We start from the raw sequence: 13,527 nt of genomic DNA on the forward strand, positions 1-13,527 counted from the left end.
TGGGATCAACTCTATTTTCGTAAAGTTCTAGTGCTCAAAAGTTTAAGCACCTCGAAAAAAGCCTTCATGCAAAATTTGACCTGAATCGGACATGCTTAAGGGGTGCTGCCCGGTGGTAAAAGTTTGACAATTTTCGATCTTGAAAAAGCACCATAGGGGGGAGTACATGAAATTTCCAAAATCGAAAATTTTTTTTGATGTCAAAACTCTTAAAACTGCATAAAACATCGAAATTTAGTGTCATCTCAAAAAAAATTTTTTTTGAAAAAATCAACTTTCTGGGACTTAGAAAAATTTTCATATATTTTCTAAGTCCCAAAAAGTCGACTTTTAAAAAAAAATTTTTTTTCGAGATGACACTAAATCTCGACGTTTCATGCAATTCTAAGCTTTTTGGCATCAAAAATTTTTTTTCGATTTCGAAAATTTCATGTACTCCCCCCCTATGGTGATTTTTCAAGATATATGAAAATTCCACTAAGTGGATTAAGAAGGGTTTTTTTTTAGATTAGCATCACTGATTACAAATAGGCAACGCAAATGTCAAGCACTAGTTTGGAAAAATGATGCTGACTGTGTGACATAAACACTGAAGCATGCTTTTGTGAACTACTCGAATCTATCTGAATCAATTGGTGTCAAAATTAGTATCCAAAATTATTTAATAATGATGATGAAACATATTTTCATGAGAATGTTATGAAAGAAGAGAAAGGCATTATCACACCACTAGGTGGATTAAGAAGGGTTTTTTTTTGTAAAACGTTATTGTTCTCCAAAACAATAATGATGATAGGTTGACCGAATTTTGTGAGGGGCTGCTTGGCCGAGTTGTAATTTAGCGTACACAGCTTGAACAATTTTTTTGTGATTTAACATCTTATAAGAGGCACATAAGTGAAGCGTCATGTTGCACACACATTTATATTCAAGAATATGTAAAATTATGTGATTTTAAATTTGTGTGATTTTTAAATTATCCAGGAATCGACTGAGTCACAGAATCTTCAATATGAATAATTCATACATTTAAATCCAAACAGCGGCACTTAGTAGCCTAGTGCAAATCACACTCGGAGCCTGTACAATTCTGTACAAATGGAATATTGCTTTATTTGACAAATTAGGTAGATATGCATTGTATCGTTTGTAGAATTATGTCACCTGTAAAATTCATAATTTGTTTCTGCGTAGAGCAGTATGTATTTTTCAGCCTTGTGACTGTGACTGTGACTGTGACTGTGACTGTGACTGTGACTGTGACTGTGACTGTGACTGTGACTGTGACTGTGACTGTGACTGTGACTGTGACTGTGACTTTGACTGTGTATTCTATGACTATTGCTATTTATCGCTAACAATTTAATAAGAATATCTATTCTTCATTTTACTTAACGATGATGATCTAACTTCTCTCCGTGTCCAATTCCATCCATCATTTGTAACTAACGTGTCCGCCTCGTCCTAACAGGCCCAGCGCAACCTTGCCGGTCGCAATTTTTTGCCGGAGCCTCCGAGCGCACTAAAATGTCTCCGTTCGCAAAACACCAGAAAGGACGGAAAATTTCTGAATCTGTAATTTGTCGTTGTGGAAATTATGGAAAATCAAGTCTTCAAACCGGCAAACCTCTCGGCTTTATCAGAGCGCTCCGCTTCAGGGCCCCGTTGTGCGTTGAGTAGCTCTCGTTATCACCAGTAGCCGAGTTCCACCTGACAACATGAAACACGATGTTTTCCAACTCCTTTTGTGGGTGTTCGGCAGCACCTAGAGAGGAGGAGATGAAGTAAACCAACGTCGCGATCTGCTACCATCAACCAAATTCGGAACCCTCCTCTTGCGCGGCTGTCATGAAGCAACATCGCAATAGAGAATATCTCGTTTGTCACATCACCTCCACTTGGGGCTTCTGTCAAGGGGCGTTCGGCGAGCGCGGCGAGCATCATTGCTAGACTGACGGACTGCTGCAATTGCAAGCAACCGCAGTGGACCTGATGCCGATGTCCATTTCGGAACACATTTCGAGCGGCCATATCGGGCGCATCATGGCGACCGCACGTCTTCTCGCTTTGCCAAAGTGCAATGCAAAATAGCAAGGCGATGCTTATGCTTATGGTGCTGGTGCGCTGCTGCTTGGTATTTTTAATGTTGCTTATGGCGAAGCACACAGCCCCGGTGATGATAACGATGATTGACAAAGAAGTAAACGGGCTACCAGTTGTAGTTCTGAACCGAACTCATCCTCGATCTTGTTGATCCTGAAACACACTGGTAACCCTGCTGATGCGCTATCGACACAAGTCGATCTCTACAGCAACACCATTTCCCAAACCGGGAGAATCTCATAAAATCGTGAAACTCGCGTCATAATTTCTCGCTTCATTCATTCCGTTGGATATCGATACGGGTTCAAACGGTACGCCACCGGATTCGAATAAGGAATCGATATCTTATCTCAATTCACTCCGGTTTGCCGGTCAACCAGACGAAGAGAAACCAAATCCGGATAGAATATTTTATTAATGAAATTCCTTGCCTTGTTCGGTCCGGCGAATCGAGATCTGTTCCTGGCAACATTCTATTGAGTTCAGCCACAATAATAGGTGTAATCTCCTGCAAGTATCGACACATTTTTTCTTACGACAAAAGTAAACGTTTTTTTTTCTTCCACGTCGGTACATTTTATGTCCACATTAGCTTAAAGCGTCGTTGCTTAATGGTACAATCCAATATGGAGAAGCAGTGATAAATACTTGGCGTTCGGCTTCATCCATGCTAAAATTGGATAGAAACGATTTGGCACACTTTGACACCCGCTAATCCATTTCGGTTTTATGTTCATCATGCCATTTCGAACAAATTGTGTTATTACTGTTACTGATCAGAGTGCTTTTTCTCCATCTCGTTCCAGGATGATCGTTCCCCGATGTCGTCCGGTAGCGATACCGATGACTACTCGCCACCAGATTCGCCTGGGCCAAGCTGTAGCAATAGTAACATAAATTCTAATCCACTCAACAGTAGCAATAATCACAGTGTTAGTATAGCACCACAAACGTCATCTTCTAGTGCGCCAACTTCAGCGTCGACCGTAGCAACCACATCCGGCATCGGTCACGGAAACAACAACATCAACAGCACCAGCAATAGTAACAGCATCGCTTTGAATGCCATCCAGCAGCAGATCAAACAACAACAGCAGGCTCTGCAGCTACAGCTACAACAGCAACAACAACAACAACAACATCAACAATCATCACTCTCATCATCAATGGCAACTCAACAACAACAACATCAGTCTCAATTGTCTAACAGTGTCATCTATCCGGCAGCGGCCTTAGCAAATCTACCTCAGGATGTTCTGGTCAACCTGCTACAAACTGGACAGATTCAGCTGCACAATGAGGGTGAGTTTTGAACAAAGTAATTCTACACGGATAAATTTCCCATCCTATGAATAAATTAAATCTATCATGATTTCTGGAGTACAGTGTATTTTCATTTCATGAAAATGCTACATGAGTAAGAGTCGTGCATAGCACAACAATAATAATGTAAATTCACGTCTCGATAGATGTACATAGAAAGATTATCACAATCGATCTAAATTTACAAAAAAAGTACAGGTGTGTAATGCCAGAGACATAACTGGATGTCGTGAATACGAATAAAACTGACACTTTGACTTTATACTTCCGAATATAAATGAGTTGATCGATAGTGTGAATTGAGCAAGTTTTGCCCTTTTACACTACTAGAATTTGAAACGATACACCTAAACTACAATACAGATTAGTTACATTAAACATTCTGACACACAAATATTACGAAATAACCAGTATAGTTCTTTATGATAAAATAATGGTGATTCTGAAAAGAACCTTTTATGATGGCGTTCGCGATGGAGAGTGACGAGTTGAGTTCAAATTCCGATGGATAGGGTAACAGAGGTATTTTGGCCACTTCATATATTTTGGCCCACCTAACAAACTTGATGGATTTAACCGATGTTAAGTAACCCATGTTACATCAATTTGAAGCTAATCACATTAAATTACCTATTGCGGAAAGGGGTTTTCAAAGATATTACAACATTTGGTGAATATTTTTACAAAGTGGGCCAAAATAAAATAAATCCTAGAGTGGGCCAAAATACCCCTGTTACCCTACCATTGACTTCCGATGGATATCGCTGACTTCCGTCTTCTATTTTCAGAATGACCTGTTGTCCGTGAATGCGAAACTGATATGTGTTCTGTTGGAGTCTCCTGCTTCTTCCGCTTGCGGTAACAAGCTTTGTATTTCGCTTGGAGATTCCTCGATCGCACCATAATCAACACGATGACAACGACAGCCAAATTCGAAATGAATGGCTTCTGAGTCGGTCCTATGCATTTTATATAGCAAATCTGCAGAAAGTTTACTACAAACTAAAACTGTTTGAAAAATGGGTCGTATACAGTATAGTGAAATAAAATTTCGCATAATTCTTTGGGTATAAAATTATAATTCTAAATGGCACCTTAGAAAATTTTGATGTCGATTATTTTATTTCGGATTTCAATATTTTAGTAAAAGATACTATCAAAATGCTGAACGGGATTAATTTCTGGCATCCCAGAAGAGACAAAATGTATAATTTTCTAAGATATTAAACACTGATTAGATATAAACACTGTTGCGAATTTAGAACTGTGAAAATTGCAAAAAACTGATTATGAATTATCTTAGATTTGCACTACACTGATAATTTTAATTTTCGATTTACAAACAAGCAGCAGTAGTTCTTTAGGTAACATTTAGAGCCATTAGAAGGGTTGATTTTGCAGAATGTTCTACGTTGTTGTCCATTTTCCGTTGTTTTTTGCTCCAATGCAAACGACCATCAACATGGAAACTGGCTCTGTGACCTGACGACTGTTCCACCTGACGACTGAAGTTCAAATGAAAGCACGACGATTTTCGACCACGGTTCCCCGTTTATACGCAGTCAGTTGAAGATATGTGTCTGACTACCTCAAAATCGTCGTCCTTGCACGAAAAACCCATACAAAAGTAAATAGTTTTCCGCGTTGTTTTCAAATTTTGAGAAAACCTAATTTTTGAGTTGTTTGTGGTTATCTCACACTGTTCAAAATATTATCCTAAATTACTTATCATATTTTAGATGAAATGGTGAAAGAATTATGTTGCTGCCTTTAATACAAGTCGAGATATTCACGATTAAGTTCTGCCCATCCTTCCATATGGCTAATTTTGAAAAGGCACCCCATAGTAAAGTAAGTCGTATTCACGACAAAAAAGATGTTAAAACATATCATGTCATATATTCCACAATTAATTTAACTGAGTTTGACATCAAAGCAGGCAGAAAATTCAGGTTTCAATGTTAATTGATGTGATGCCAAGCCATCAATTAAAAATCAGACGTGTAATTTTAATTTTCTAAAAGTGTGATGTCATGCACTATTTCATATTTTTTTGTAATTTATATTTATATTTATAATTTATAAGTTATATACTGCTATGGATCACTTTGACGAATTCCATACAGCTCGAAACAGACCGAACAGTAACACCGAACATGTTTACTAAAGTACACACCAAAAAAATTTGAATTTTACAGGTGACTTAATCCCTCATACGTTGTAATTCATAAAGACCTAATTTTTCAAATGACGGAAAATCTCATTTGTAATTTAAATGCACCATTTACCAGCCAAGCAGATGCATGCTTCTGTGGCTCGGTCGATTAACAAACGTACTTGCGATCCAATGATTCTCGGTTCAAGCCGCGACGGTTGCTCTAAGTATTCTTTTTTTTATTTCTATGAATTTCATGTATGGAGTTTTAGACACAATATTAAATGTTCTTCCACGTAAATTTGCGTGAGCTGCGACGCTCCATTCATGTGCATAAGATAAGATGTAAAATCACAGGTTTCTTTTTAAGTGTGTACATTCAACGTGTACCATAAATTGAAATGCCAAAAATCATTCAGCAAGATGTTCAAATAGAGGTGTGAGCTTTTATGTTGGCTTTCAAATGCAAAACTCAAATCAACTCCGCGCCTTCTATGTTTCACTCTATGGACCAAGAAAACGATGATGTTAGCAAATTATCACATAGAGCAATATAGGAATCGAGTTTTAAATGCGGAAATAGTTACTGACATAGTATTTTTTCCTTAAACAAACCTACGGAATGGGTATAACTTTTGCATTAAAAGTAAACCTTTAATTTCTTCAATACCAAACTATATTTAGATATTGATGCTAAGTGAGGTTATGCCAATCAATTTTCGTAATCGAAATTAAAGGTTTAAAGAACTACTGGGTGGAAAAAATGGCCAGACCAATTATTTCAGAGCGGTGTCAACAGGTAAAGTCAATATTATAAATCATTCTGAAAGGAAAAAACTTAGATTTTTTCTCAAGCGGAATATTAAAAAAATTGGTTGAAATTCAAATTGATAGAAATCCATGGTTTTTCCCCTAATTACAACAGAATATTCTTTGATTGTTCGAATTTCAACTACAAATGAACAAAAATTCACTGAAGAATAAACATTCCTATGTATTTTGACAACTTCATTCGAAAACATCATCGTTTGTACAACAGCACCATCTACAAGTCGAACTTTCGTTGGAAGGCCAATAATGAAGTTGCCCTTTTTTTTATTAACACGCAGAGAACTTTTTTTTTTAAATAACCAAATTTGGGTTTCACAAAACAATTTATTTTATTGGAATAGTGACCAAAAAAAGCTGTAGTTTGTTACAATAAAGATAAAGAAAATGCTTAACCCACCTTGCAGTGAGATGATAACTTTTTTTTTATCAATCCGCATGTGTTTTTTGCATGAATATTCTTCTGTACTTTAGTTCTCATGAAATTATTTTAATGACCGTCGTTTTAAGCGGCAGTTTGAGTTTCTAATCACTCATTACTTTGTAATGTCAGAACTGCAAATCGGATCGAATTTGAATCGTATGATCATAAATTAATATGACGAATTGAGTCCAACTTCAAAACTTTTTGCTATTGTCATTTTCTAAATCATTTTGAATTTTAAAAACTCATCACCCTAAAATTCCAGACTCTAATGTCGAAATCGGATAAAATTCACCAGTTTTGTAACCATAAGACTTTTAATTTCATTTTGAGAAAACGATTGAACTTTGAGAAACAATTGGATACCGGAACCGGAATTCGAAAATCGGTGTAACCAAAGTCAGTTAAATTCACCGAAGGAGCTGTATATTTTACATTTGTTTCTAAATTTTTAAAAATCAGTCTCAAAATCTCTAAAAAATCATAGTGCGAATTAAATTTTTGAGTACCTTCCGGATCGAAAACTGAATACTGCTAAATTGAAATAAATTTATTTGATTATCGACTATCCAAATCTACAAACCCGATATACTTGACTTATTTGTGTGAAATGGACATTTTTATACTAATCGACCTGTATCTCCTAAACCGGAAGTCGGATCTGACTAAAAACCAAGATGTTTTATAGGATCTTAAGACCTTTCATTTGAATCTTAGATGGTTCTTAGATTCTATTTGCCATCTACAAGAAAAATAATTTACATTATTTTAATTCCGTTTCACATATCATTCTGTAATTCCGGAACCAGAAATCGGATCAAAATGAAATTCGTTTAGTGCATTTAAAAAAATATCCAATATAATTTGAGTAGTTTAATACAGTGCCCTGATAGGAAAAACTTTCTGATGAGCATGAATAAAAATTGCAGTGCATTTGTAAGTAAAATTTCATTTTCAATCGAATAATGTAAGATGAAAATATAACTTCTGTCCACTGACTGCCAGCATATTCAACTGACTTTTGTTGCCATACTCAAGTGAAGCTCCCAGAATGCATCGTCAATTGAATAATCGTAACTAGTCTTGCTTGGTCAGTTTCAAGTGCCAAGTAATCTAGCTACTTCATTCTCTTCGCTGTTTGTAGTGAGCAAATTAGAATGATTCGAACTCAGAAATTCTCTGCGGCAAGAATTATGAATAGAGAGTTTAAAATAAACCAGCAAGTTTAAATCGATAATTTTTAACTGTTTGAAATGTAATGCGATGTGCACCAAAATATTACAAATAAAAACCGAAGGAGGGAACAATAAATTTATGATTATTCTGTAATTGAGATTTCAGTTATAATCATTGGTTTGACTTTCATCTATTGTCTTGAGCCAATTCGAATGTTTACATGAAAGCCGCTCTTACGCTATTAAAAGAGACATTTCGTTATTAACTGACGGTGGTTAAACTGAGCTTCGATAGGGAGAGAACTGAATGAAGAACTGAATGCTGCCCGTTCGGCATGGCAGCGAAGGTTGGGTGTCAGAGTGCGAAGTTTAGTTACTGCAGTAGAGTGATCGTCGGTGTGTTCCACATTCAGTTTCAATTGAATTGAATGAAATTTTACTGTACTGGTAGTGTTACTGCGTTATTCATGGTGAATCGCAAGAGTGGTCATATTTTGTTTTATATTTTTTTAAATATGTGATCATATTTAAATTATTATTAATTTTTTTAAATATTTTTTTCATATTTAATTTATATTTCAAGTGATTTGCCAGGTCCCACCAAAACAGAATGTCACCTTCGTTGGTCCGGAGAAAGGGCAGCAGACGCTCTAAACTAGTTGACCTAACAATTCGAAAATTTTTACCCATACAATAAATTATTATACACAGAATTTCACTAATATCTGTCATTTTAAACTGCATTCACATATCAATTAATTATATTATCAATTATTGGAGAATCTTTTCAGCAATTTCACTAATATCTGTCATTTTAAACTGCATTCACATATCTATTAAAAAAAAACCATAACCGAATTAAGAAATTTTGGAATAATGTTTTCAACAAACATTAAACGGAAAATTTTTATAGGAGCTCGAATGAATTTTGTTCTACCAACATCTTTTACAACTACTACTCACTTCTCAAATGTTCTAATCACCCATGGAAAATCTAACTAACGTCACATCCAACTTGTTTTTTTTTCATCTCCACAGATGGCGCCCAGCAGTACATCACCATCCCACTTTCACTGATGTCCACCTTAAAGTCCGACCCGAAAAACCTAAATGCGCCAAATCCGGGAAATGTCAAATCAACAACTTCTACTCATAGCCGCGCTTCATCGTCGACAACGACCGGTCGGAGGGCACCGTCAGGATCATCATCATCGTCGAGGGAGTTGTCCATTAAAACGGAAGTCAATGATTCGAACTAGAACCGAACGGGCTCTCCGAAATTACATTGTTCTTTTCTATTTCGTTTAGGTGTAGGACACCTAAAAACTACTAGATTAAGAATTTTATACCATTTGCTGATTACGGTGAACGCGATAAGTTTATTAAGAAATAAACTGCCAACCTTAAAACAATAGCTTCTATCAATAAACCATTTTGCCTTAGTTTGTTTGATAAAACAAAACCAATACTGTAACATGGGAGCTTATTGTCAGCCTCTTGTTACCCTGAAAAAAATAAATTATCAACGATGAACACAGTCTCTGTTCGCCTTGCATCGTTAGATTTTGCGAAAATATTTTCCTATCCACCAGGAATGGCATAAAACCAAGATCGTATTCAAATTTATTGACCCCAGCATTTTAAAAGACGGTGCAACAACATAACGGACAAAATTATGTTAAATCAGACAACAACGAGCACAACCGTGGGATGCCAAAAAATGTTCATTCATCATAATTAGATTTATTCAATTCATTTAACGATAGAAAAACCCGCATTACGCTCAAAAAAGTAAAGCTTACATAAAGCGCGATTATTCACAGCTGTTGTCATTCAAAGGTTGACTTCTAGATTAATTATGAAAAACTGAAATGCTTAAAGTAAATATAAAAAATAACAAGTTATCAGAAACTTTATTTTCTAGCTGAATTTACGAGTTACATTAATAGTTTAAGTGGCCAGCGACCAATCATCATCTTTGATAGTGTATTACTTAAGCGATCATTTTCGTTGTTAGTTTCTTGCCTTCAAGTTTTGTTTACACTTTCGATACGTATAGTCATATGTTCTAAAAAAAAATAGTGTAATTTTTCCTGTATAACTTATTATAACATTAACTATAATTAAGCAAAGAGTTCGCAATAAAAACTATTTCGAAATAAATACAAAAAAAATGTCTCCCTTCGCTTATCAATTTAATAAATTTGAAATCCCTGGTGAATAAATAGGAATAGAAACGCATATAACATGATCTTGCAAATGGCTCACTCATACAAATATATAAAAAGTAGACAGTTATATCACCTCTTCAACTAAACCGGTTCGGCGAACGACCAAAATTAGGTTAAAGCCGGGTATAAATAAACGATAAAAAAACTAAACCGGTTCATTATTTCAATCTCAATTCGATATTTTGTCGTTCGTGAGATGATGTGAATACGAATAATATGAATGGTTCGGTTTCCTCATTGTAAAGAATCTGAATTCTGGAACAGAATTTCGGAGCCGACCCGCTCAACAAGGGAGAACAAAACTGTATCTGGGGTTGTTTCATTTTTTCTATCTAAATTAGTCATAATCTTGGTCTAGTTAATAGTTAAAATACCAGAAATTATAACTCAATTTAACCTAGGTGATAACAAAATTGTTACAAACCTTGATATCTAAATATTAATATTATATCTAAATTCGCTACAAATTTAATACGACTTTTCAGTTATTATTACCCATTTTTTTGGTGGAAAGGCTTTAGGCTTGAAACTGAGTTCTGAAACCTAATTTAGATACCAGATTCTGGAACTGAATGCTGGGAACTGAATTCTGAAACTGAGTTCTAGAACTGAATTCTTGATCTGGATTGTTGAAATGAATCTGTGTTCTGAAACTGAAATCAAGATCAGGATTCGGAGCTGAATTCTGAATTTTAGTTACAAAACTCCGGTTTACAATTACGGATCCAGAATTACGCTTCGAAATTGAGCTCTGTTATCCTGATGCAGTATTTAGTTCGAAAATCTTCAGAATATATTTCTTGAATTCAATTACACTTTTGGCATTCTGAAATCAAATTCTAGACCTGCATTCTAGTGCTGAATGCTGAACCTGCTTTCTGAAATGCAACTGAATTGCTGAAAATACAACTGAGTTTTGTATCTGAATTTTGGTCCTGGCTCTCGGCCTGAAGTTCCAGCACCTCAGGTTTAGAACTCAGTATCCGAATTCCGAACATGAATTCCAAGTCTGGACAGGAATTTTGGAACATAATTCTGGTCTGAACTGCAAATTCAGTTCCAGAATTCGGTTCCAAGTCCACAATTTATTTCCGAAATTTATTTCCCGAGTGCAAGTCTAGAATCAAGATCCTGATCTCTCCATGCTAAGAATCGAGTTCTCAAATTCGGTTTGAGTTCCAGAATTCTGAAATTCGATTCTGGCCCTGGATTCTGGACGAGAAACTGAATTTTAGATCTGGATTCTGGAAATGAAAAAATGTCTGGTCATGGATTCCGTAACAGCATTTCAGAACTGAACTCTAGAATTGTATTCTGAATCTGGATTCTGGTCTGAACTGAACAAGGTAACTACGCAGACTATAATTAATGAAGAATCAAATTTTTATCTTCTTATCAAATATTTTAGAAAACTTTAATTTAGAGTGGCTATCTCATACTACTGAAAACTCTCTCACAAAATGGTGATCACATCTGCGATAACTTAGAGAAAAAAATATATTGATACGTTGAATAAAACAAGAGATATTCACGATCAAAAATTTAGCACTTTCCCAGAGAGCAAGTTGTTGTAAGATTTTTTCTAATATAAAGTTTTTCAGGTAAAAATTGTTCAAGTGATTTAAAATCTGTTTTATTCTATCTAGTCACATGACCAATGACGCCTTTCTAATATTCTTATATATATATATATATATATATATATATATATATATATATATATATATATATATATATATATATATATATATATATATATATATATATATATATATATATATATATTTATATATATATATATATATATATATATATATATATATATATATATATTTATATATATATATATATATATATATATATATATATATATATATATATATATATATATATATATATATATATATATATATATATATATCTATATATATATATATATATATATATATATATATATATATATATATATATATATATATATATATATATATATATATATATATATATATATATATAAGAGTAAAAAATATTATTCATTGATGCAAGAAAAATTGTTTGAGTAACTAACAAGGTAAAAGTTGTGGTTTGTTACGGACTTTGTATCGTTGTTCTAAACGATGATTTGAAATTTGAAAAACTCATCCGACTCTGGAAACAAATCTCCGTAAAATTATATTAGAACATATAAGACTTTCACACTTTCCGCTTGGTTTCTAAAAATCAGTTGAACAGTTTTTGAGAAAATATGTGTGCAGATTGAGACAATTAATCCTGATTCCGGAAGACCTGTACGAAAGAAGAACTATACGACCAGCTCAAAGTGCTTCGTTTATTTCGTCATGTAATTGAGCACGCTCTTGAATTGACATTTTTCTATTTATGGCTTATTTATGATAAAATCTGGACACCCCTAAATATGTATATATCTGAAAAAAATATCAACACGAGAAATAGTTCGCAGAATGATGAACGTATGTTCATTGTATAAAATCAATGTTTGGTGATACTACAAGCTTCTAGATCGAAGATCGAGTCGAAAGAAGAGCAAGTGCGAAAAGCAATTGTGTCACTACAAAAATTCGGATCTTTCGGTAAGAAAACTTGGCTCCAAAATATTCTTAAATCTTTTAAGTTATAACCTGGGCTCGCAAGTTGTATCGTGAATATTTGATGAAGCTGTTCTCGGAATGTATTTTTATACTACCATGCAACGGAATGGCGTAGAGGACGACTTCAAGCTTCAAGCTACCGATCTATGGAAGGATAAATCAATAAATTCAGAAATAGGTCATACACGTCTGTGGTCCCAATTGGTTGCATGGGATGATGTTTTTCTTGCCCCTAGCGATTTAACACTCACGTGTAGTTTCCCGTATAGAACTTTTCAAATAAAAATTCCATCTAGACAGGAGTGGCTGTCTGGATTTATGGAAACACTACAGCAAGAGCACGTAGTCTGTTACACTGATGGTTCACTGATGGAGGGCCGAGCTGGTGCGGGTGTTTACTGTCGTGAATTGGGGTTGGAGCAATCGTACTTACTTGGTAGATACTGCACCGTTTTCCAGGCTAGATCTTTGCAATCATGTGTGGAGTACAGTGTACCCTCCGGCAAGGCATATCTGGTAAAATAATAGATTTTTGCTCCGACAGTCAGGCTGCAATTAAAGCGCTTAGCTCGGGTGACTCACGTTCAAAACTTGTAATCGATTACCGTACTCAGATCGAAGAACTTAGCATTTTCAATACTGTAAATCTAGTCTGGGTACCTGGTCATTACAACATAGT

The 13,527-nt window shown here is 34.9% G+C and overlaps 1 protein-coding gene across 1 annotated transcript in view; it reads left to right on the forward strand.

Annotated features, from left to right (window-relative positions):
* LOC131437578 (serum response factor homolog) overlaps window positions 1–10,126 on the forward strand; it is a 549,631-nt gene extending 539,505 nt beyond the window's left edge. The window contains exons 3-4 of the mRNA XM_058607033.1: window positions 2,910–3,405; window positions 9,047–10,126. Coding sequence (XP_058463016.1) covers window positions 2,910–3,405; window positions 9,047–9,267 — 717 coding nt within the window. The 3' untranslated portion in view covers window positions 9,268–10,126. The remainder of the gene's footprint in view (window positions 1–2,909; window positions 3,406–9,046) is intronic.
* The last annotated feature ends 3,401 nt before the right edge of the window (window positions 10,127–13,527 follow it).

Source organism: Malaya genurostris, chromosome 3 (assembly GCF_030247185.1).
Source record: "Malaya genurostris strain Urasoe2022 chromosome 3, Malgen_1.1, whole genome shotgun sequence".
NCBI classification, from domain to species: domain Eukaryota; kingdom Metazoa; phylum Arthropoda; class Insecta; order Diptera; family Culicidae; genus Malaya; species Malaya genurostris.